Source organism: Cupressus sempervirens, chromosome 11, assembly GCF_028749045.1.
Source record: "Cupressus sempervirens isolate cs-2001-9-10 chromosome 11, ASM2874904v1, whole genome shotgun sequence".
NCBI lineage: Eukaryota > Viridiplantae > Streptophyta > Pinopsida > Cupressales > Cupressaceae > Cupressus > Cupressus sempervirens.
The window spans coordinates 416,214,265-416,241,411 of record NC_143128.1 but is presented as its reverse complement, the minus strand read 5'-3'; the positions used below and the strand labels follow the sequence as shown (position 1 = coordinate 416,241,411).

General features: G+C 35.3%; 1 protein-coding gene across 2 annotated transcripts in view; it reads left to right on the top strand.

Moving 5' to 3' along the window:
* The window catches only part of DGS1 (dgd1 suppressor 1), a 145,383-nt gene that overhangs the window by 111,566 nt on the left and 6,670 nt on the right, over window positions 1-27,147 (top strand). For both annotated transcript variants that reach the window (XM_089808959.1, XM_089808960.1), the window contains 6 exons: window positions 2,749-2,849; window positions 2,985-3,074; window positions 18,575-18,647; window positions 18,888-18,916; window positions 19,011-19,134; window positions 20,567-20,677. In XM_089808959.1, the coding sequence (XP_089665085.1) occupies window positions 2,749-2,849; window positions 2,985-3,074; window positions 18,575-18,647; window positions 18,888-18,916; window positions 19,011-19,134; window positions 20,567-20,677 (528 nt within the window). The remainder of the gene's footprint in view (window positions 1-2,748; window positions 2,850-2,984; window positions 3,075-18,574; window positions 18,648-18,887; window positions 18,917-19,010; window positions 19,135-20,566; window positions 20,678-27,147) is intronic.

Below are 27,147 nucleotides of genomic sequence, written 5' to 3'. Positions count from 1 at the left end.
ACTTTTCCATTATTGTCTTAGTGTAGGGGTTTGACAGACAGCTAAATCTTCATTTCCGAGTCAAAGTATGCTAAATGTTTGTTGGATAAGTTTCAAATGCATGATTGCAAACCTCTATCTACACGTATGGAGAAAGGGCTGAAACTTTCAGCCAAATGAGATTCCCCGCTGGTGGATGAATCAAACTTCAGGCAACTAGTGGGCAGCCTCATCTACCTCACTGCCACTAGACCTGGCATCAACTATGCTGTGAGCTACATATCTCACTTCATGATAACCTCCTAAGCTTTACATTCAGTAGTAGTGAAGTGTGCACTGAGATATGTGAAGGGCCTCCTGATTTTTGCATTATGTACAATAAAATTCTAGATCCTCATCTTGTTGGTTTGACAAAGTCAAATTGGGCAGGTTATGTTGATGCTAGAAAGTTTACTTCTGGGTATGTTCTTAGTTTGGGCACAGCTGCATTCACATGGAACAGAAAGAAGCAATAGGTAGTAGCACTTTCCTTCATTGAAGCTGAATATCGGGGTACTGAGTAAGGCAGCTCATGAGGCACTTTGGCTTCTAAGGATGGTTGTAGACAGCCTTAAACAGGACCTACTCCCTTGTCTTATGATAATCAAGAAGCTCTGAAGGTAACCAAAAATCCAGTCTTGCATGACAAAGCATGTTGAGCTTCATTGCCATTTCATATGCAAGCTTGTCAAAGATGGATCAATGATGTTGCACTATGTCCCCACTGAGGACCAAATTGTAGATATGTTCAAGTCACTTAATCTGGAAATGTTTGTCAAGTTTAGGTGGGTTTAGTTGATAGAATGACCATTAAGGGAGGGTATTAGAATATTTCTCATACTTAAGGTTTCTTTCCTATTTTTAGCCAGCTTCTAGATTCTTACTATTAATGGTCTTATAGGCTTGGCTTATTCAATTTTTTTTAGTTGTTTGTATTTAGACGACGTTTCTTTTTGTTAATCTTTTGTGTTCTCTATATAATTGGTGTATTTTTAATACAATTATATAGTTTTCTAGAGTCACAATACAATATCAGAGATCAAAGTTTTGAAGCCTTTTAAGCTCCCTTCAATCCAACTATCTATTATGTCTTCCATACTTTCCAACATGGGATATCGTTTGCAGACTAAGGTTTAGAGATTCTCGGTTGTAGTCAAGTTTCCGATCTGAATATAAAACTATTGTAGCAAAATTTCCTTTCAAGCATATTCTGTTTTGGCATGATTTTTTCTTGTTGTTGGATACTTGGGATATTTCACAAACAAACAATAGATTGCAACCTACCTCAAATTCAGTGGATGTGATGCCCCATCGCCTTCTTCCCACTGCTATTCTCTATTCACTGTTGCTCTTTTTTCACAAGTTAAGAAAATTTAAACTGAGTTTTTTTGTCTTTAGTTGTTTTAGAGGTCTTTCTCGATTTAAGTATAGTTTGCAGTGGTGTGGGGGTTTTTGTGAACCTACCCATCCCATTTTTTGAAAATTTATGTAAAAATGCACTCAAAAAGTGCTTGGGCTATAGTGGGATAGCTACCTGTCCCCTACACTTCCTAGGTGGCACTTATCTGTTTTTGGATACCCAGGGGATATTTCTTTATTATTGCAAAAAATGGGGATGGGGAGGGGATGTTTTCTATCTGTCTCTATGTACTCAAAAGTGTCTATCTGTCTCCATGTCCCCAAACGTGCATTGTAGGTGACAAGGGCATTTGTGGGAGTAGATGCATTCTAATGGAGCATAGGTTGGTTTGAATCGTGACCCATATGATGCTGATTGCTAATTATAGTATATTAATAGTGAAGACCGATTATCTATCATAACATACAAGTTTACTGAATTTATATTAAGTATATTGTATATCAAATTTGGCAATTTAAAATGTATGGTTGTTTTGTTTAGTTTATTTTTGCTAAATAATTCTTCTTTAAGGCTGCGTATGTATATTTATAGTTTTTATATATTTTTTGTAAGAATGTATGCACACCCATCCACCAAGCCCTATCCCCTCCTCCCCCTCCATCCATCCTCCCAACTGAAACAAGAAAATATACTGTCATGTCATACCTATGTATCTGTACTAGCTCCCAATTCTGATTTGACAATTTAGATATACATGATGTAACTAGTATCTTTTGGCATCTTATTGCAATTTCTAAAGGCTGTTTTTCTCAAACATATTAAGTGGTGCAGTTTTTACATCTATTTCTGAATAGCATCTGTTTCTCCTGTGATGTCAACGTACATGGAAGAAATCTTTGATAGCTTTCTTGAGGACTAGTGAGATGGAAGATCTGTTGTTTTTTTCTCATATGGTCTGTTACATTCAAATATGGTATTGAATATGAAAATAGCTGTAGGCGCTGTTCCTTTCTAGAAATTTTATTGCAGCCAGCTTGTTTAAATCCTAACTTACTAGATTTGTATATTGTTTATTGCCTGTTCTAAAATGCATGGAGTAGTTTGATAGATTCTCTTATATAGAAACTTCAAGTATACTTGTGTTTGTAATCTAAATTTGCATTTTGTATGTGGCATTTTTGCAAATGCTTTGTGGGATCTTAAATAATTTTTTGTATTATGAAGCTTGGTCATCACTTGTGGTTGGTTTCCAGAATTTCTTGTTTTCAGATATTCACACCCAGAACTGATTTAGATAGTCTGGTAACATGTCAAGAAACTGAGAATCGCTTAACAGCATGACTGTTTACGCTGAACTTCTCAATTGTCAGCTGCTGTCCATCAGGGATGAGTTGTTTGAGACTTTCAGAAAGCGTCATAGGGGGGTTATGGAGCATGAAGAAGTACAATTGACTGCAAACTCCTTCCACAGGTCAGTGACCATTCTTTCCAGTTGGTATATTCCTTGCTGACATAAATATGTACCTGCAGTGCACTAAAATTGTGAAAATAACAATGAGCAACTGTGATGGGTTATTATTTTTCTTTAATCAAATCCTGATTTCAGAATGTTAGTGGCATTTACTGAACAAGCAACTGGAGAAAAACTACCTAAAGGAGTGTCAGATCAGGAAATGATGGAAATTGTGATGGCAAGGTAATTTGCAGCTATGCCTTTATTTGCATCACACCCATTTTTGCTTTCTTTTTCTAGCTACTAGATTTTTTTTTATATTGGAGTCTTCTGCATAATAAAACAGTTGCATTCATAGTTCAATTATTGTTATCGGCAGCCCGCACGGGTAGATGAGTTGGCTTTTAGGTTGTGGGTAGTTCTCCATGGTCTCGGGTTCAGATCTCTCCTTGTTTCTAGCCCCTTTAGGGAACGTGCCTACATATTCAGATGAGCATGCATCTACTAGGGTACTGATAGGCCCAGTAGCTGACCTAGTTATAGAGGTATTCCTATTTGCTATTTTAATGAAGAATCAACCTACACATACAAATTGAAGGCACAAATTTAGAAATTAAATACATAAATCTAGAAACAAATTAAATTAGTTTAAAATTCAAACTATGTTTAAACATAGCTGAAACTTGAAAGGAAAAACAAAAAAGTGTTAGGTTATGAAATTTTTAAGAAAATATGTGTTTTTTGAGAAAACTAAGAGAACTTTGCCAAAATTGCTAAAAAATGGTGTTAGATCTTGTTCATTACACTCTAAAATGAGTTACAGTACATTGGAAATGGTATTATAGAGCTTGTATAAACTTAGATACAAGTAATACAAGACAAAATGATTAAGAAAAAAAAAAGAAAAAGAAATTTGAAAACTTTCTCGTGAATCTGAATTTGCTTGGAAAATCTCTTTTAATCTGTTTCAAATCCACAAGGAATCACTCTAGAATGCTGCAAATGACCTTCTTTCTCCTCCTTACCCTTTCTTTCCTTTCCAGATGTGTTTTGGCAGTCAAATACTTTATGTTTTGCTGTTTTATGGGGCATCATTGTGTATAGCAGGCAGCATGCGATAAGTTTCAAACTTATCATGATAAAACAAAGATTTATTGGCAACAAGTTCCTAAAATATCTGTGATATTTAAAAAAAAGTTTTCTGCAATATGTTATGGTGCAAAAATAATGTAACTTCTTGTCCAGCTAATTTTATCATGATCAGTTGATTTATCAGATATATCTGCAATAATTTGGTCTATGGTAGCGATTGCTTATGTAATTCTTTTTAATTTTTGCAACTTAAGAATTTGAAAATTGTAAAATTTAGTCACCTAGACCGATGAGGATGCATTTATCCGCTTTGGTGTTAATAGTAGTAATAATTTTTTTGTAAACAAAATGATGTATCAAATAAGACAGGTTCTAGACTGCAAAAATCAGGTAGACTGGTAGCATAGACATATTTGACTTGACAGGTCAATACCTCATTAATATAAAATTAAAGCAAGAGACAAAAATCTAATGCTTTAAACTTTGGGTGAAAATGTAACTTAACAAAAAGCACTAAATATTTTTCAAATAGTATGCCACAAGCTATTGGGGTTGATGAGCTTCACACTATAATTGTATGTTCCATGCGGAAATGTGAAGTTTGCAGTGGAACTTATGGAAATGTGTTGACCTAAGCACACTTTGGTTGGTGTCTTCTTGTTGTGACACTTGGAGATAGAAATTGGGCACAACTCCATCAAGGACCTCAAACAGTTGTCTATGTTCTTTTCAAGATCTTGCTTTCATGTTTACTTCAAGCCTAAATATTATGGAGTAAAGAGTGGAAATAATTAGTTACATGCTCCATACAATATCATTAGGTTTTACTATAGGCTCTCGATATGTTGTAAGTGTAGGAAAACGTAAAAGTAAAAGATGAGATTGAGAGAAAATAGTGTGCCTTCTTAGGTCAAGAGCATTGCATTATATGCTAAACAAAGAAAGTAGTTACATACTAAAGATAAAAGGTAGTTAGAACTAATTGGAAGTACTTATTATAGACATGGGTAAACTATTTTAATTATAAACATTGAACTAATATTTTAATATCCCCAAGGACTAAACCATAGAAAACACCAAACTTGTTCCTAAATATGAGAAAACAAATCAGACCAATTGATTTAGCCATTCAATCAACATGCTACACTTGAGAAGTGTAGAAATGAAGAGAAGTTTCTTTATAAACCAACAATTGTCAAATATTATGTTTATGAATCTCAATGCATTTGGTTCGAGTATGATATATTGGATGTTTCACCAATTTCAAAACTCCTTAATCATTGTTTAAAAGTTTAGTAAGTTAAAAATTTCTCAAAATTCACTATAACCAAAATTCCTCACAACTAGCACTCACAATTGCTGTATATTCATCTTTTGTGGAAGATAGAGCCATAGTTTGTTGAAGCTAACTTTTCTGTAACCAATTTTGAACCCCCGACAAAGGTGCATCCTGTTGGTTCCCAAAACTACAGATTGGAATCCTACGAGCCTTGCCCACTCGATGCTGGGATATCCAATTGGTTAAGGCCAATTTGATGGGATTGATCGATGCAATCCAGTTCCCCTGAGCTTCTGGCTCTGCAAAACTGAGGCGGGTGTATCTGATCCTAGACAACAACCTTAAATCCAAGATGCTCAAAGCAGATTGGTTAGAACACAAATATAATGAAAGTCTCCCAAGACATCAAGTGTTACAGAAAACTTCAACCTTGCGATTTATGAAAATAGAACAAAGTAAATGATTGTATAAATGTGATAATGTTTTAAATAAAGAATAATTATAGATTAATGCAACAGATGAATATATTAATTCTTCAAAGGAAAGAAATGAAACAATTGCCAGCATATGGATTATGAATCAAGAGCAAAAGACCATTGCTTAATTAAATGGGCAATCAAAGTCAATGTTATTAGTTGAAACGTACAACTTTATAAAATTCAATATATTTCAACTATAAACAAATTAACAATTTAGACGTGACGGATCAATTATACAAATGTAATTTTAAACTAGTTTAGAATGTGTTTTAACTCCTGTAATATGGAGACAAATTGGACATAAATATAGAAATAATTAAATATTTTACAATATTTATGTTTATCAAATTTAAAATGCAATAATGACCTAGTCCACTTATCCGAATATTAAATATTTATAGAAAATAAATAAAATATTTATAAAGGACACAACTTAATAATAATTTAAAACTCTAATGCAAAGAAATTAAAATAAATATTTCTTACTGAAGAATTCATTCGATAATCCACCATCCACAAGCTTAGTTCAAAAAATCATTTCTTTACCGATGAAAAAAAAAACTATATCAGAGTGCACATATATAACTTGGGTATAAATTTTTTAGGAAAAATATGAATTGTCTCTCTTGTTTGTTTTTTTACATCTTGTATTTATAAGGCAACAAGGGGTATCAGTTTCCTTTCTAGAAATTGCACCCCTTCGTAACATATAACCGAATAGTTGTGATCCTTAATTTAATTTGTAATATAACTTCTTGTTACTTGAAGGAATCGAAACCAAGCATAGATGTGAGCATGATTTTGAATAGCTTCAGGAACTATTAATCTTCAAATGTTTTCTTCATATATGTGGTATGTGGACTCTGCAACTTCGCCACAGATTTATGCTAATAAAAAGGCGAGATGCTCATAGTTGACATCTAGAGGATTGCTGCTTTGGTTCAAACTAATCATCTATTAAGACTGCCGTAATTGTATATGGCTCATGTTATCGTGTTTCATTCTCCATATATGTTCTTCCGGTGACATGGAGTATGGCCATATGGTCAATTTCTGAAGATCAATAATCCATTTCGCATGAAAGTGCAGTTACAAACATAGCATAAACTTACGCTTAGGTTTTAACTATTTTGATTTGTGGGCTTCATCACGTGTTTCCAGATGTTTTCCCTTTTGTGCGCATAATTACTGATGGATATCTGCGAATCACTGTTGTCCTCTTTGAAAGCAATTTAAACAATACTCTAATATGTTTGGCACCATTGGAAGGAAACATTATTTCCTGTTTGGAACACATGATTGGGAATGGCCTGTCAGAGTTATTATGGTGTTCACTGCATCTTGGAATGGTATCCTGTCACAGAAACTAAAGTGTGATCACTGGGCTTGAGTGCGCATAGGAATGCTTCAGATGTCTTCCGAATAATCTCCTGAATTTATACGTGTCTCATCCTCAAATCATAAACAGGGACACTCATGGTAACCTTTTGTCATCTCCAGACCTGCAAGCAAATACGATAAGACATTAGATATTAAATATTAATTAAAGTTCCTTAACAATTGGTGGCAATTGATACAAAACTTGTTTTTCGCTCTTGAAATGAGTGTGATTCTGCCATTCCTGTACACTCCAGAGGATTCATGAAGTGATTGGTGTGCCAATTTATTTGTCAAGCTCCCCTATTCCATTGAGAAATTTTAAACATTTCAATGATTTTATTCTTCTGCCCATTCTGATTGCTTTTATCTGCATGTCTTTGAATTGGGATTTCCGTAGACTGGATATGCTTCCTGTACATCTTGCTACTGTTATTTCACAGAGTAGTATGTGACTTGCTCTATATTGGTTGGAACTATTGCTAGACCCCTTTTTAAGCCTGTGATACGTAGATCTGTAGTTACATGAGATGACTGGGAATTTTGAAAGCACAATTTACGTCTTCTCAATATCCTTATTATTGTGAACTCAAATTCCTGAGTTCTGAAAGTCCATATGAGAGTCACTTAATTGATATGATAAGTTTTATCTTCTTCAAGCTCTTCAACTATTGCTTTTAACACAGCCAAAGATCCAAACTTCTGGGAAGATATCACGGGGAAAAAATCTGATGTGTATTCAACTTTATATTCTGAGAATGCAGCCTCACGTCCATGCCTTCTCTAACAGGTCCAGTTTTTGAACAGACATGTGGATATATGGGTAAACTCATTGGTAGAAACTCAATAGAATCATCAGTAACTGGATGCCTCTAGTGACAACTTATAGATCAGAAATAGTAGTCTGCAGATCTGTTGTGTTATGTATTAAATATCTGCATCCTCCTTATACATATGTTTTGTACTGTCTTTTAGTTTTATTGTTGCCTCATATTTCATGCCAGTGCTGATGCAGCTGATGCATTCTCTCAATAGGTAGATATATGTTGGAGCTAAATTGATATATGTTGGCCATCATGTTTATCTGCTTTGAACAACCTCTTGAAATAATCCTTGATTCTATCTCTAAAACTCTTCTATATAGGATAGGACAGAAATATGAAAATGTCTTGACTATGTTGCTGCTTCCTACTAAAGTATAAAATTAAAGTGAATGCAATTTTCTTATAAAATTCAATGGTATGCATTCAATGAGTCAATAAATAAGTGCACAAAAGAAACAAGTCGAATCTAGAAATATTTGACTGATTTAAATGCAAATTGGGTATAAAATGACATCCTCATGTGGAATGGTTATGGTTGGGTAGTTTGGTAGTCTAAAGAAAAATTAGGATTAAAGATTGTATTTGTAAAACTGTAAGTAAATACAACATCAAAATCTTCCTTTTCCCAACTCTAGTAAAAATTAGGGGAGAGGTAGAGGGTCTAATACTAAGAGTTCATTGTGGCTATGCCTCCTCACTCGACCTGCATCTTGGATGTAGCTGCTGTCGTCATTGGCAACAACTCCTTATCATCCTCAACCTCCTCATCCTTCTTAAAGTCACTTGGCGTAGACTCCAAATATTAATACCTAGGGTTTGAGTTGTTCTTCTCTATTGGCCAGCTCTAAAGAGAATAGCTTACTGCTTGCTTCTTGGTAAATTTCCAATTCAGCTACTATGAGGTCTTTCACCTCAAGCTTGGGTGTCGTTCTTTAGATGCGTGCAATGAGGCCCACCATTTGGGTCTGAGTAGGAATTTGAGAAGAAAAATTGAGGGTTGAGGAAATATCTTGTTGCATGAATGGGTTGGTGAGGCTGATTGTTCCACCTCCTATCAATAATTTCCCATATGGGAACAAATTTGATGTTGTACACAGTCTAGTAATTTTTGATAAGACTCTTTCACCTTAGCCATAGCCTCATAAAGATAACACATTGGGGTTTGATCCACATCTACCAAGCAGAGAGCTCTAAGCAAGGGCTTAGATGCATGTAATTGAAAAATACAAAAACGATTAATCATAAAACTTACAAATTTATAATGATAGACTTGAATGCCAAAATTAAATGTTCAAGTTTTGAAATTACCTTCACAATCTCTGTAGCTGTTTGTGCAAATAAGTTGTCAAAGACAATACATGTGACACCGTCTCCTTTAGGATTTTTTGAATAACTTGAGTCTAGCCATGCTTGACTTACAAACTTTTTCTTCAAAGCCATCAATAAACCTAGAATGCTTTACAACCTTAGGAAAATCTTTGCAACTTTTGTGACACGTGATCTTACTAATTATTTCTCTTGGTATTCTTTCATCAAGTGAAGAGCTCAAGGGTAATTGTAGATGTTTTTTGTGATCCTCATAGCATCTTTTACAACTAGTGTCACCCATTCTAGTTTGCCTTAGTCCTCCAAAAGAAGGTCAAGGATGCGTGTTGCACAAGGTGTCCAAAAACGTTTTAATATGATTCTCTTGGAGTATTCTATCAGTGCCATACAGAGTAACGAGAATCGCGCTGAAATCGCGTGAATCGCTGATTCAGCGATTAGATTCATGCACCTCGATTTTTTTGGAGTCGTAAATCGTGATCGGCGATTTCATCGGGTGAATCGCATGTATCGGCGATTCACTCAAAAAATCGCCTGAATCGCCATTAGAAATCGCCAAAAATCGGCTGGCAACAACATGCATGTTTAGTTGGAAATAATAAAAAAATCACTTATGTTTTTTGCTTTCCTTTTTACCTTTCCTCTTTGTTATAACCCTAAAGGGCCTTCTAATTGTTAAGCATGGCTAGAAGAGAGGAGAAGAGAAAAGAAGAACCATAGGTTATTAAAAAAAAAAAAAAAAACGACGACAAATAAAAAATGTTTAGAATGCATAACGGATGATGCCCAAGGGAAGGGAAAGACATAATCAGGTAATAAAACATCAACGGTTCCCAGAAAGAGTGTGGGATCAGAAGAAAATCACAAAAACACTGTGTTCCATATAGTTTTGTGTGGGTTTCAGAGTGCAAATTTGGTTTTGGCGACGGGGGCGTTGCCCCTCGATCTCGCCTGGGGCACTGCCCCTTGACCCCGCTGGGGGCGTTGCCCTCTAGACCCCCAGTCGCTGCGATTATCAGTCGTGAGAAGTCTCACCAGTTGATGAGACCTGAAGCTGTTGCAGGCATGGAGTGTCTGTGGTGGAGAGAACAATAGAGCAAGCCTTTTGAGAGGGGTGATATGCTTTGAAGCACTTGGAGTAGGTGTTGGATGTGAAGCTGTCTTATAAAAACTCTTTACCCCATGTGGTAAACACAAACTTCCATGTTTATATATGTTAAGTTTCAACTTCTATTTGATGATGTTATAGTGTGTTTAAGTTATATTCAATAAAGGGTGCATGAAATAAGTCTTAAATTGTTAAAATCTCTACATTTAAAGGGTTTTTTCAAATTTGCCGATTCATCGCCGATTCACCCCCGATTCACGATTCGATTCGGCCGTGCCGATTCCGATACGATTCCGATTCTCGTTACTTTGGTGCCATATATGCTGCTGCATTATCAATTATTATATGCACTACATTTTCATCTCCCACTCCCATGACAACTTGCTCCACCTTTAGAGCGAGATCAACATTTTTCACCTTGTTGGATGCATCCATCGGTTTTTTAAGGATGCAACATTATTTTTGCAAGCAACCAAAACATCAAGGATGGTGTGGTTTTTGCGAACTGTCCATCCATTGGGAAGAATAGTGTAGCCATATTTTTTTTATCTATTCCTTCCTTTGCTCCTCCACTTCTGTTATGGTATCAACTGCACTCATGAGAAACCTACAAGAATGAAGTGAATATAACTTTAAGTACACAATTTCAATAAAAAATATGAATTAAACAAAAAATAGTAATGACTATAAATAAAATAAATAGAACATAAACTTAGTCCAAAAATTAAAACTCGACATGAGTTATCAAAAATTAAAGAAAAACATTTAAAAATTAAAACAGCTTGACTAATCTCCTATCCAAGTGTACGTGAGAAGGTACCTTGTAGCCTTTTCCCAAAATAGTCAACACAATAACCAAATTTAGCCAATATTGATTGTCTATCACATTAAAAGGGATGTTGTTTATAGACTTCAACATTGATTGTCTATCACATTAAAACATCAATGATGGTGTGGTTTTTGCCACTTGCCCATCCCTTAGAAAGAATATTGTAGCCATATTTTTTCTATTCCTTTGCTCGTCCACTTCTTTTATGGTATCAACTGCACTCATGAGAAACCTACAAGAATGGAGTGAATATAACTTTAAGTACACAATTTCAATAAAAATGCTTAAATTAAGCAAACAATAGTAATGACTATAAATAAAATAAGTAGAACATAAACTTAGTCCAAAAATTAAAACTCGACATAGTTATTAAAAATTAAAGAAAACATTTAAAAATTAAAACAACTTGACTAACCTCCTATCCAAGTGTATGTGAGAAGGTTCCTTGTAGCCTTTTCCCAAAATAGTCAACGCAATAACCAAATTTAGCCAATAATGACTGTCTGTCACATTAAAAGGGATGTTGTTGAAGTACCAAAATATAGTACAAGCAACATGTATGGTCACGCACCTCCCTATTCTACCTAGTTGTTTCCAATGATTGTTGTGTTCCAAGCGTGTTTCTGTGCACAAAATAATCAACTAAAGACTTCAACATTGATGACGGTACTCTACTAGTATTAGCAAAAGTGGTGATCATGGTGATGGTGGTGGTGGGTTTGTGGATAGGTGGGGTACAAGGAGAGTCCACTATGCCCTCAAGTATTTCTTTGTCAAGGATTACAGGAACACCTCGTGATTTAGCTATGGATGTTGTCATGACTAGTTTTAACCTCCCCTGTTGCTACTTTTTCTCTTTTTGGAATGCAAGTTTGACATTATTATTTTTTGTTTCTTTCTATGGCCTCAATACAACCCCTAGCATCATTGCTTAGTGATGCTTTCCAGGTGGTATTTGAAATGGTTTATGCCTCCATGAAATAGGTTTCACATTTTATTTTTTTATACAAATTATCAACTAAGATTGCACAGACATACTTTCAAGCCTCATCTCTAACACCCTTAGGACAAGTGCCTACATATCTAGATGGGTATGCCTCTATTGACATTGACCTTGAGGTTGAACTAGTTGTAGATCCTTCTCTAGTTTCCATTATAAATCAACCTACATATACAAACTAAAAGCACAAGTTAATATTTTAATGAAAAAAACTAGTGAACAAATCTAGTTTAAATAATTTAAAAAATAGTTGAAGAAGAATAATAAAAGATAGTGTTAGGTTTTATAATATTTTGATAATGATGAGATTCTTGTAAAAATAGTAAACAAATCAGTAAAACTTGTCAGAAATGGTGTTAAATCTTGTCCATTGGACTCTAAAGCAATTTAGAAAAGGCCAATTATCGAGTTTCTATAAACATAGATGCAACCAAAAAGAGATAAAGTGATAAAAAAAGAAAGAAAAAAATCATTAAACCCGTATAGCAATCTAATTTTACTTTGAATTCTGCTTCAAGTCGACTAAAATTGTTGCAAATGACCTTATAGAAGCGTGGGAGGCTGGTTTTTCTCTTGAGCAGAAAAAGAAAGCGCAATAAATGAATTGGAACTCACTTATTTGCAATTTGAGACTTTTATTTTGTCGTGGCCAAGTTTTCCACATAGACTGGCCGAGTTTTTAAGAAAACTTGCTAAAACCTAAGTGATTTTAAATGGCGAATTAATGGCCTAATTACTCATGAGTTTTTCAGTATTCGATGAGTATTTCATCTATGGTTATGTAATGTCCCCTTTTAGGATCACCTTTTACTTTGCCTTTGCTCTTTATTGTCGCTCCTCCATTTTTGGCTTGGAATAAAATCTCTCTTATACTTTATTGAAAAGGTCAGTACCTTTCATTAGAATTGAGTCACCACTTTTTGTTCTTGACTTTGAGAGTAACATACTATTCCCCAAATTTCTCTCCCTTCCATGTTCCTCGAATGAAACTTCCTTCCGTTATATCTTCTAATGTGGAGCATAGTTACACCTTTTCATCTTGTCTACCCTTTACAACGGTCACAACCTTTTTACAATTACTATTCTTTGGAAGAGACAAAACATCATTGTCGTTGGCCTTGGAAGAGTCACAACCTTTCAAAATTACCACCCTTTAAAAGAGTCACAACCATTCATCTTTGTCTCCCTTCGAAAGATTCACAACCTTTCATCATTAACAACTCTTAAAAGAATGATACCCTCCATTGTTGACCTTTGGAAGAGTCACAACCATTCATTATTGCTACCCCTTCGGAAGAGTCACAACCTTCCAAATTTACTACCCTTTGGAAGAGTTAGAACCCTCTTTAAATTATTATGTTATTTTCTTCCTTTCTTTCTCCCTTCCAAATGAAGTTCTCTTCTCCTCTTTTATATCTCATTTTTGAGGGAGTCACAACTTTTTCTTTCATTCCTTTTGAACCTTCATTAACTAAAGTAATTTTAATAATGTTATAAACTAATTTTAATATTTTATATTTTGATTTCATTATTATTATATCAATTTGTATAGTATATTATTACATTAATGATATATCATATTATTATATTACATTATTTTTACAATTTATTTATCTTAATTTTATTATATTGAATTATTGTTAATTATTTATAGTATAATTATATTTATATTATTATTTATCTATTTATTGATCACATTTAATATTATTATATGTTTATTAAACATATTAATTCACCCTTGCTCAAATTGCTTGCCTTCAAGCAATTATATGTTTACAACATTCACCAAGAATGTCCTCTTCCAAATATATGTAATCTTTGCCTTGTAGTAGGGTGCCCTTGGCGATTATCCCTTAGTCATAGGGTAGTAGGGCACCCTAACAGTGCTTCTCCCTTCTCTATATTTGCAATAGGGTGGCCTTAGCAATTCTCCCTTGTTTAATTCTACAATATGGCGCCCATAGCAGTTCTCCCTTGGTCACAATGCAGTTGGGTGCACTTATAGTGGTTGTCCCTTTATTTGCCACTGCAATAGGGTGCCCTTCACGATTATCCCTTAATTGCAACTTTGGAAAAGTGCTAGCAGTAGGGTGCCCTTCACGATTATCCCTTAATTGCAACCTTGGAAAGGTGCTAGCAATAGGGTTCGTTAGTGGTTGTCCCTGAATTGCCACAACAATAGGGTGTTGTTCATGATTCTCCCTTAATTGCAGCCCATGAAAGGTGCCAAAAATAGGGTACCCTTAGTGTTTCTCCCTTAATTGCCATTGCAATAGGTTGCCCTTCATGATTCTCCCTTGCTTGCAACCTTTGAAAGGTGCTAGCAATAGGGTGCCCTTATAGTTGTTCTCCCTTAACTGCCACTTCAATAGGGCGCCCTACACGATTTTTCTTTAAGTGCAACCCCCTTCTTTCTATATTATGGATACAATTGATGCTACTAAAGTAGGTGATGGATAACCCTTTTTCTCGACAACTTTTGCCTAGATATTTTCTTTGATTTGTGATAATCTCTTCTAAAATATTGGCATAAACTTTTTTCTCAACTCATTCCTTAATCTCTACTCCAAATTTGACTTATATTTTTACTTAAGGTCCCCTCGTACTTTTGCTCCAAAAGTTCTCTATATTAATATTTCATAGTGAATGAATTTTCGTATATCTTCTTTACTCCCGAGAATGGTAAGATCACGCGATGCTGTTGTAATGTCCCTTTCTAGGATCACCTTTTACCTTGCCTTTTCTCTCAAATTTTGAATAATAATATTTATTGTTGCTTCTCCATTTTGACTTCGAATGAAATCTCCTTTATACCTTATTGTAAAGGTCACCACCTTTCATTAGTATTTTACTTTTTACTTTTTTATTCTTTAATATTTTAATTTCATTACTGTTATATCAATTGTATATTATATTATTATATTAACAGTATGTTATACTATTATATTAATAATACCTTACACTATATTATTTTTATTATTTATTTATTATTATGGATTATTAATTATTTATATTGCAATTATACTATATTATTATTCATCTATTTATTGATTATATTTAATATTATCATCTATTTATTAAATCTTCTTTTGAAGAGGGAACATCACACAAATTATAACTACCATTGTTTCCAATAAAGATGACATCCATTAATAATCAAAAGGTTGTTGGACCATTGCTAACTGTGAATGAATAAACATTGGAAAATCCTACAAGTACAATGCCGAAGTGTAATCAGAGTAGCAGCAGCGTGTTGATTCACTTCCAAGACTGAAATGGAAACCAGGAATTGAGATGAGCTATAAAGAGTACAGTAAAGGTGCTCTTATATGGTTAAGGTCTGAGGCTTTCATAATGCAATCTTCTAAAGAAAATGAGAATGTCCTACCTCTTGGCAAGACTACTCAGTAAAACATTATTTTGAAAGTTTGGGATCCAAAAATCATGGTGAAAGAGAACGCTTGTGGGAAAGCATTTTCAAGGAGGGAAGATTGTGATTTCCTCATCTTTGCATTAATTTAATAGCAAAAAAAATACTAGGTGGTCAATGAGTGGCAGACCTTTGGCATCTATAGCTGATAGTAGAAGAAAGTGTATATGGCAAATACATAGTTGGAGTAATACAGTATCCGGAAAATGGTCAAGTCTTATGAATAAGACGATTTTCTCTTAGTAGCATTATGATTTATATCAAAATCCAAGATGAGTCATCACAAATAAAGATAGTAACATGATCATCATATCAGGTAACATGATCATCAGATCAGGTAAGGAGAGCATACACATGATCCAAACATCAGTCAGTTATGGAGTTGATGTCAATAACTATGCATACAAGACAGAAGATGATTGCAAGAAGAAAATAACGATCCATTAAGATCATCATATCCAGACATATGAAGGATACAGCATGGAAAGAGTATATAAGCAGCCGATTATGTGGATTGGATCATCATTAGAGGAGATTAATTATTGAAAGATGATATGAATATCATAAACAAAGAGATCATGAGCATCAGCACAGGACAACAGCAACTGACCATTTCAAATCATAAACATCATGCCACTAAGGATCTGGTCACCTTGATCAGAGCAGTCATTCATGAAGAAGCCAAAATATTAATCTAGATCAAATAAAATAGGTTACATGGATCAATGAATAACAATGCTGATCGATTGGTTGACGAAGGCATATGCAATAAAGGGAAAGTAATGACATTCATCAAGTCTAGAAAGCCTCTTGATTAGTATCGATTGAAAGATACATGATTGCGACTTGTATTATATAATATCAATCATTCGGGAAGATACAACCAAATGTCAAACTAGACATATTACTGATGCATCATAATAATAGATAATGACGGTGAGAGGAGATAAGGACTAAGAAATGTTATATTGATCACTTAGTAACAATCAACTATTAATTATTACAAACATTGGCAGCTGTAGTTGCATCAACATGCACTTATTTGGAGCACGAGCATCAGCATCTATCTGTGAACGTATGAGACATTTAGTTAACATGCACATTGGAATCCTGTGGCTTTCTATTCAATCAACAAGTTATCTAAGTGTCTGTGTGCAAGTGTTGGAAGAAGATTTTCCTTTCCAATTGCAGATCAACTTGTGAACATGATCATTGCCACTTTCCTAGATGGCTATTAGAATCATATTTTAAGTTGGTGAGTCATGTTGACTTAAGTGAAAAGGACATAATTTTATGGTTAGAGTAATTGTTTTGGTATGGATGTGCTGTCATCTTTACATGTATGCATAACATTGTGTTATTACTGCTATGGTTAGTTTTTGATTTACTTCTTGTATATATCTCATAAGTGGCCTGAGAGATAAGGACAATTGTTATGTCCCCATACAATTGTGACTGTGGGGTGGAATCACAGCTGTGTCATAGTTGGACATGGGTGAAATAAGGAAAAAAGCAACTAAAGAAGCAAGGCTTTTGTGAAGCTTTGGAGTTATCATAAATTTTTCCTTATTGATTTGGTGTGGAGAAGGGATCAGAAAAGATCACCTAAGAGCCACATGCATCCTAGGTGGGATTTTATTGCATAAGCTGGTTTTTACCTTTCACAGTATTTCTCAATGGTATAATCCATAGCTGGAAAACTCTGACCCCGCAAAATTTCAGCAAGCCCAACAAATGCTTGGCAAAGTTCAGCATTAAATCACAACTTAAAAAGTTGCTAAAAGCTCATTAGAAACACATTTGATGTGCAAAATCAATTACAAGATGAACTCAACATGTCCATAAACGAGTGCAAAATTATTTTCTTTTAAATCTGATTGATTTGAATGCAAATCGAGTTCAAAATGCATCCTCATGTGGAATCCTATATAATGGTTAGCTCACAACTAATATGAATTTATGATGATTCCATTTGAACATCATCATGATTCAGCATAGTTCATAAATTGCCAAGTACAGCATTTTACATTTTCCTCTTCCTTTGTCTAGTGAAAACTCCGAAGTTCTAAATTTCTAATAATCACATTTGAATTTTGATACTGATAGGTTGAGATTTCATCAGTGATCAATGATGTTATGATTGAGATAAAATTAGTTGTCTAAGTTCTCAATTTTGATCTCCACTCCCAAACTCACCCATTGTAATTGATTTTTTTATATGACGAGAGATCCCAATAGCTAGTGGGGATTTGGGAGTGGAGACTTGAATGGGTTTGAGCCTTTGAGGGTAGCAATGGCAAGCTGCACAAGGTGTTAGATGTGGGAAAGCCCCAACAATAGATGGGGTGCAGGGAATGTTTCATTCCCCTGCAGATTGGAAGGTGGGGATAACCCTCCCCCCTGAAAAATAAAACAGAATAATTTTTAAATGTGTCTGACCCATTTTTTAATGCCGCTGAGTTTTTGCCACAAACTCACCGAGTTTTAGTGGCAAGCTTTTGGCAAAAAACTTGGCGACCAAAAACTTGTGGAGTACTCTGCAATTAGTCCAACCATATCTTCATTCGTCCACTAGTATAGAACACAAAGTTGTTTGTTTGAGCTACTTGTAGAGGCATCAGTCTTCCTGAATACACCACCTCTTTCTAAGAAAGGTTTTCTTTCTTCAAGCCATATTGATACGAATTTTATTTATCTTTATTATGATGATACTAATTGTTCTGTTTGCAATTCAATCCATCGTGTGACCATATCTACTAATCATTTAAAACATGAACTAATGCTTAGAACTGGCATTCTAGACATTTGATTTGTTGTTAAATACTAATGATCATGGATTTCATTATTGCTTTGCCATTCAGTTTGTCCTTATATTCAGTAATAAGTACATCTCTAGATGTTTCTTGAAAAGTTTCTATGGAAGGCTGAAATTGCTCACTTCTTTGTTATCGTTCAGAACTATATTTCTTAGTATTTTGAACAACTATCTGGCAATGCAGATATGAAAAGGATCTTACGCATCCACTTCAAAACCTTCTTGGAGGAGAGCTTGCTCGAGCCTTGCTCATTCAGGTATCTCACAGCCTAATTACAATATTGGTTTTATGCTAAATCTTTAAGCTTTATGTTGCTTTTATATGTATTTTTGAGTCAGACTAGCAAACTAAACATCTTTTGGCAGCTAAAAAGCATAGAGCGCAAATGTAGCATTTACTGGTGATGTTTAAGCTAATTTTGATATTGAGTGATATAATCTATTCAGTTGATGTTCTTTTGGCACCTTTCTAAAAGATGGTTTGCTTTCTTAAACAGGTGCAAAAATTAAAGCTTGATATTGAAACGTAAGTTGTGGTACTTACAATGTTCTAGTAAAATGCTCTTATTTTTGGGCCTGTAAAATAGCACTCGTTTTTAAGATATGACGGGGGTGTACAGGGCAATGCTTGAGCTGAATCAGATTCTCAGAGCGAATGAAATAAATTTTGCAATACTTGCTGCTTTGCCAGCATTTTTTATTACAATCATAATTGCAGCTCTAACGCAGATGTGGTTGGTGAAGGTACACCCATATCCTAATTCTTGTAATTCATTCATGCTTTATTCTTTAGGATCCTATGTTCTGCTTATTCTTAGTGTACCTATATGGGATTTTGACTGCCATTTTGCAAACAATGCCTTCTGTTTGAGATGTGATCTATTCGTATGATCCAATAATTGAAACTGCAGTTTACCATGTTTGGACACAGATGAAAAAGGAGAGGTTAAATACTTGAGAGTAAAAATGTTGGAAGAAATGAACAGAAACAACTATATATTGTTGTCAACTAAATATCCTAAAACATATAAATAATCTCACATGGGACCCTTAAGTTTCAAGATATGCATTTTGGGGGGGCTCAAATATTTTGTTATTCCAATCTATATGCTGTTTTCCCTGCTTGTCATGTCGAAGTACCCAAATCCTAAATATGAAGATCTGTAACAATAATTTTAAGATCGTCCAGTTTGCCTAAAATTTCCCGAGTCCTGCTGTTGATTGACAAGCACAGGAATGTTTGACAGAATTCAAATGGTGAGTGTAGGTATACATAAAATGTCAGTAAATTCAAATAATATTTCCAAATGTTTTCCCATCATCATTGGAGGTTGTACACTGCAACTGATGCTTACTTTTCCCTAATTTTCTATCTTGTTTGGGATATTTAACATGCATGCATATACCAGTTCTCATGTTTTGTTCGTTTTCCTCTGAGGTTGATTTTAAACTATGCTGTTGAATTAACACTTCAGTAAGTAGAGGTAATGTATGAATTTATTGTTTGCACTTCTTTGAGATGAATATATCTGTTTTTAAATAAGTGAAGGATGGGTTTTATATTTTTCTTAGGTACCAGTTCCGATTCGGGTCTGAGAATCAGATAGGTGGATGCATGGATTTTTTTTTTCTTTTTTTTTGGTTGGGGGGGTTGGGTTTGGATGCGTTTAGGTACATGTGTGTCTATTAATATACATATAAATATATTTTATATAAAAAAATAAAAATATACAGATTTGTTCAACTAAAGTCTAAAATCATTTGATAGTATGATACTTTGTCACTGACCAATGCCAAATGCCAAATTGAAATATACAAAAAAAAGGAAGAAAGTGTGGAAAATTATAGGCCAAGATGCACATCCTGGATGTGTCCACACACATCCAGATGACTCATTTGAATTGATATGCATCCGGAATGGATGCACAGGTGTATGGCTTGCATCCTGCAACTTAGATTTAATGTGAAATTTTTATGTCCATGAGGATTGTTATGTAGCCTGATTCTAGCTTTATCATGGAATGGAATGCTAAAGAATATTATGTTATATGAAAGAACAGAGTTTTAACATAGAATAATGAGTCAATGATATTTATTATTCTTAAATGTGGTTCATCCCTAGAACAAATTGCAATGTATTTTTTCCAAATTAATGTCTTTATTTGAACTTTTCCAGGACAGAGGAGCAGAGGGTAAGGGAAGAACTGCTAGACTCCAAAGAAGATTGCTTGTAGTGGAGGTGGAGAAGAAAATCATGCAGTGCCAAGTCCTCACGGATGAAGGAAAGGTGCAATGAAAACTCTGAGTTGAAAAGTGCATGTTACTGCATATCTTTGTTGATTTTCATAGTCAAAGGGAATTAGCTACCTTGCATAAACATCTCCTTTCAGTAAATTGCAACCCAAGGATGCTATTTATGGGGATCTCCATTTCATATTGAAGTAACATATTATTATTACCTAGACTGATGAATTGCATTTTCAGAAATTTATATGTTATCGATGTTTAAGTAAATTTAAAGGAAAAGATTAACATACTGAAAATGGTCTATCAATAGATATGTGGTAGTTTATAAAAAAAATATTTACATTTTTCAGAAAGTTGCAATCCAAGTATGCTATTTATGCCAATCTCCATTTCATATTGAATAAACGGATAGTTATTATCTGTAATGATGAAGTGCATTGTCCAATATTTAGAGTTTATCAATCTTTTAGTAAATTGAAAGGGAAAGATTAGTATGCTGAAGTGTTATATAAATAGATGCCAGAAAATAGGTATCAAAATTAGTATATAGAAAAAAATTAGGTTAGTTGATGGAAGTAACTTTATCAAGTGACCAATCCCTAAGATATCAATCATTTCTCTGGCTGACTGATAATTGTTCATTTTATATTGTATAAGATGACAGCATGGTTAAAGACCATTTTACATAAGAAAACTATGTTCTATAACTAAAATCCTTCCTAAACCAGAAGAGGAAGGCCATCATAACTCCTTGAGAACTGCCTCCAAGTGAGTTGTTATTCTTCTCAATATAGTTTGGTGGAAACCTAAGTGGCTATTGGAAATATCCTCTTTCGTGTTGCCTTGGCAAAGGAAAAGATCCCTGCTAGCAGGATAGCATTCTAAATTTTCTCGATATTGTCATTGTCATCCCTACATGTCCCAACATTATCCCTTCTGCCACTGAGGGACAACAGAAATCAAATCATATTCTTAAAACACTTGCCCTTGAAACTTTCTGCCACACAGCAATGCCAAAGTGTGCATAGCACTATTTCTTTCTCCAAAAAACACCACAAAATCTTTGCAAAAAAAACCACAAAGAAAACCCTCATACTTGCAATCAAAATACCTTGAATACTTTTGTTCTTTTTGAAACTCCCATCTGCAACTGTGAAAAGCATGGTGTTTCCTAAGGCAGAAGCACACCCAAACCAGCTAGGGAGGATCCTTCACCACCAAAACTAGCTCCCAATGTTGTAGTTTCCCTCAATAAGCTCTCATTATGATTTAGAAACAACTGAAGTCTCCTCCAAATCACCTACATGTCCAACTTTGGAGGATAAAAAACAACACTTCAATATTTAAACACTCAGTAAATGATCAAATGTCACTTTATTACTTTGGTGGAAATATTAAAACAGTATCCATCGCCTTACAGAAACTCACCGAGACATTAGAAACAAAAAGTTGATCCTATCGAAACATAACTGATGTTTAAAGATGATGACTGATGCGGATATGAGCACTTAACAATAAATAGCAGTATTCTCTGAGAGTTAAAGAGAATAAACTCAGATAAAGAAAAAAAAATATCGGTGCAGTAGGAGTGCTCACTATAAATAGTAGTGTACTTCAAACAAACACATGGATAATAAAAGCCAAGAAACTGTAGCCTGAGCTTCCCAGGAACATTAGAACATTTCACACACAATTGGGAACATAAGGAAAACCCTGAAAATTGGTGATTGCTCATAGAACAAGATGGCATAGAATGGGGGCATCACAAATTTACTGGTGATGGTCTCCTTTAAAAGAAACCGAGCAGGAGTTTTTAAGAAATACATAAAAAGAGGTAGCCTATCAGTAGAGATGCCTATAGAAAGGAGCAAGGTAGTCTTAGAGTACCAGTGAATGCCAATAATGAGGTCCAATGATGCATCCTCTCATAAGAATGAAGAGTTACGTATGGATATTTGTCATGACTATAAGCAGAATCCCCCATGGATCTGAGTTTGTGGGTGTAGAAAGTAAGCTGAAATATGGTTTCAAGGCATAGTAGGTCGCTGGCAAAATCAGCCTGGACAGTGCTCAATGGAATAATAGCTTACTTGCACTGAATAATGTACTGCAGCATAAGAGTAGACTCTCTCAATATGGGCAAGTCAGTGCTAGTCCGCCAAATCTCAGACTTATATAAAACTGTAGGCTTGATGATGCTATCAAAAAGATGCATTTTTGAAGGAAGATCTTGGAAGTGGATCTGGTAAAACTAGTGGCCGAAGACACCTAAAAACGCACACCTTGCAAACATGCAAATGTGGGGCAGGCTTCATGCTAGAGGGACTAGAAAGTGGAAACTCTATCTATGAATGCCTTATATTTTGCTGAATTACTAATGTGCAGTATGCTGGTAAAGGCAATTATACTAATATTAGCTATCATTATTTATTGTCTGATTGATATTTCTGTCAAGGTGAGATTGGTGTTCAATTTGCCTGCCCAACCTAGCAAGGACCACTACTATAAACTTTTTTTTAATACTGAGAAAATTTTTGTTTGTCAGCATCTTCTCTTATTGGTTTTTTTATTGTTCTTAAGATGAGACCAGTCTTCAATTCTTACTACCCCATCTAGAAAGTGACAGACAGAAAATATCCTACATTTTTCTGAATCACTAATTTGCAATACACTGGTAAAGGCAATTGTAATAGCTAGCAATGTTTTGTGTTGGATTGATTTTTCTGTCAAAGTGAGATTGATATTCAATTTGTTTTGTCTAACCTCGCCTGGAGTTTTAGTAGAAACATTTTAAATACCTTGAGAAAGTGTTTTCTTATCATCAGGTCTTCTCTAATTCATTTTTGGATTTTTCTTCTTGAGTTCACTTTTCTTATCCTGCGCAGGAAGACTTGTCACACACATGCGCACACACACACACACACATGCGCGCATGCGCACACACGCACGCACACACATACGCGCATGCATGCATGCACGTGCATCTTTATGATGCTTGAGAGAATATGTTCTTTTACTCTTAGAGAACTTTCATAAGTCTTCGAAAATCTTAATTGTATTTATTGATTTATTTTTATCATGTGTGGGATTCATTTACATATTTCTTTATCTTGGATTCTTGACTCTTCAAGGGAAAGAAGTTTTTGACATTGTTCACATATTTCTAGCTGATAGACATTTAGTTAGTAGTATTAGAATAATCTCTAATGCTCACTGTTCTAGTTTATTGTAAATATTAGAATGTTTCTAATATTTAGGTGTAGTGTAGAATAGAATGTTTCTATTCTATTCTAATCTCCTTTTGTATATATTGATCGTTTTGATCTCTGTTTAATCAATAAAATACTCTGCTATTTACATTTGTAACATGGTATCAGAGCACTAGGGTTTCAGAATAAAAAGTCTGCGAATTCGTGGAAAAATGTCTGTGTTTTATTTTAAATCTGCCAAATCACGTCTCTTCCTTTGAGCATCTAAAATATGTCTGAAATACGTCGGAACTATGTTTGTTTTCGGCTCTAAATTGCGTCTCATCCTCTGCTACGAGCGTCTGAAATATAAATCCGCTGTTTTCTCAGTTCGATTGCAAATCGTGAGCTCCTAAAACACGATTTTTCAGTCGAAAACCTTGCGGTTTTAAGGTAAAATCATTATTTTTTTAATATGTTACCTTTGCCGTCCCAGTAATTAAAAAAATGCCCCCATTCTGCAGCTAAAATCGGCCATTTTCTCTGCTAATTCGTCCTCCATAACTGCTGACTAGGGTTTTCTTCGAAACCCTAGTTTTTAATCTCAGAAAAATTTTCTGATCTCATATTCTTGGTGGGTTTCTCGAGATCTCAAATGGGTCTTCATCAGTTTTTTATGGGTGTCTTGTTTTCCGTGCCTTGATTTTTGAGCCAGCAGATTTGAATTCCGACATTTTATTGTTGGGTTTTTCGAGCTCTTTTTTGGGTTCTCCAAATTTTTTAGGTCTTTAATTTTCTCGCCTCAAAGTTTGTGCCATTTGAGATATTCACGCATTATGAACATCTGTATCAGCAGCATCTGAAGTCAGACTCAATTCAACAGCAAGCCAATGCTGCCTAGCACTCAGAGCAGAAATAATCTATCTATCATGCCTTTATGGCCAGCATACCTACAAATCATGCGAAATCTTCTGCCTGGTACATTGATTCTGGTGCCTCCCGACATTTTACTCATAGGCGTGATTGGTTTGTTGAATTCACTCCCTATTCTGATTTAGCAATCTTTGGAGGCGGTGAAGAATACAATATTGTCAGCAAAGGCAATGTTAAGATTCAGTCTAGAGGAAGAAAACTCATATTTCTCAATGTATGTTATGTTCCTGGCATGAAACATAATCTTTTGTCTGTTAGTCAGATTATGAAGCACTCTCCTCAGTTGGATGTCATCTTCAGTGGAAATAAGTGTTCGATTATTGATCGTGCTTCTCGCACTACCCTTGCTATCGGTCTTGAGGATCATGGTATTTATAGACTTATAGATTTAGGAGATTCTCTTGAGCATGCCTTCATTGCCGAATCATCCGCTCTCAATAGCCTCTGGTCATCTGAACATGCAATATCTAGCACAACTTGCTCGGGATAATTTAGTCCATGGCCTACCTAACATCTAGACCAAGAACCATCGCATTTGCGGAGCTTGCCAAGCAGGGAAGCAACATAGACACCATTTAAGAATGGCGAATCATGGCGGGCATCTAGAGTGCTATAGTTGGTCCACGCTGATGTATGTGGTCCTATGAATACTTCTTCTATTTCCGGGAACAGGTACTTCTTACTCTTTGTGGATGATTTCAATCGCAAAATGTGGGTATATTTTCTTAAGCAAAAATCAGATGCTTTTCCTGTATTTCAGCAATTTAAAGCTCTAGTAGAAAAAGAGTTTGGTTCCTCCATCCGTACTCTTAGGACCGATAATGGGGGGGGAATTCTGTTCTTCTGCTTTCTTTGCCTTCTGTACTACTCATGGCATTAGACGTCAGTTCACCACACCTCACACTCCTTAGCAAAACGGTGTTGTAGAGCATCGGAACCGTACCATCACAGAAATGGCTAGGGCTATGTTAGAACATAGAAATGTTCCCAGAAAATATTGGGCAGAAGCATTATCCACAACGGTCTATCTTCTTAACCGGTCACCCACCCTTGCTGTTAATCATAAGACTCCTGAGGAAGCCTGGTCTAGTCGCAAACCTAGGATCAACCATTTGAAAGTTTTTGTTTCTCTGGCATATGTATGGATTCCTGATGCCAAACACACTAAGTTGGATTCCAAAAGCCAAAAACTTATGTTTACAGGATATAGTCACACACATAAGGCCTACAGGCTGATTGATGTAAATACTGATTGTTTAATCTTCAGTCGTGATGTTGTGTTTGATGAGGAACTCAGACCATTTCCGCTCTCTGACTCTCCACCGCATTCCGAGATTCAGTCTTCAGCAATCTCTGACTTGGGTTCTTCTATTTTACATGAGTCATCTGATACTACTGATACATCACTTCAACCACCTCCTAATAATACAACCCCTGCTTCTGCTCCTCATCCAGCTATTCCGATAGCATTTGATATTGGCTCCTCGACTCTTCGGCTAAAATGGTGGGCTAAAATGATTAGTGATCTTCGTCCTAATGAACTCACTGAGGGTAGAACCTCCAGAAATAAGAGCATTCAGCACAACACAGTCAATATGGCTCTTATGGCCAACATCCATAGTATCCCTCAGCCCCAGACATATGCAGAGGCCAAAGGAATTCCAGCATGGGAACATGCAATGGATGCTGAGCTTCAAAGTCTTCAAAAGAACCATATCGAGGTTCTTTCAGATCTTCCTCTTGGGAAGAAACCCGTCAGTTGTAAATGGTTCTATAAGGTCAAGTACCATGCAGATGGTACCCTGGACAAATACAAAGCCAGACTTGTTGCTCGAGGATTCACCCAGCGTGAAGGCATTGACTATGAGGAGACATTTGCTCCAACAACCAAGATGAGCACTATTCGCATTCTTCTTGCCATTGCAGCTCAGTATGGTTGGAAAGTTCATCAGATGGATGTGAAGAGTGCTTTTCTCAATGGTGAATTACAGGAAGAAGTCTACATGACGCAGCCCCCAGGTTTTAAGGTTGCCGGTTCAGAACCAAAAGTATGTAAACTCCAGAAGGCCATCTATGGTCTTAAACAGGCTCCTAGGGCTTGGTACATAAAGATTGATCAGTACTTGGTTACTCAGGGATTTCAGCGTAGCCTGTCAGATAGTAATCTGTATATTAAACACTCTGGTAATGAAATTCATTTTCTTGTTGTCTACGTAGATGATCCGATCATTACTGGGAGTTCAGAACATTTGATTTCAGATATCAAACAGGATCTATGCAGAACTTTTGATATGACTGATCTTGGATTGCTTCATTATTGTTTAGGTATTGAGGTTTGGCAGAATGACAACAGTATTTTTTTGTCTCAGTCCAAGTATGCCAGAAATTT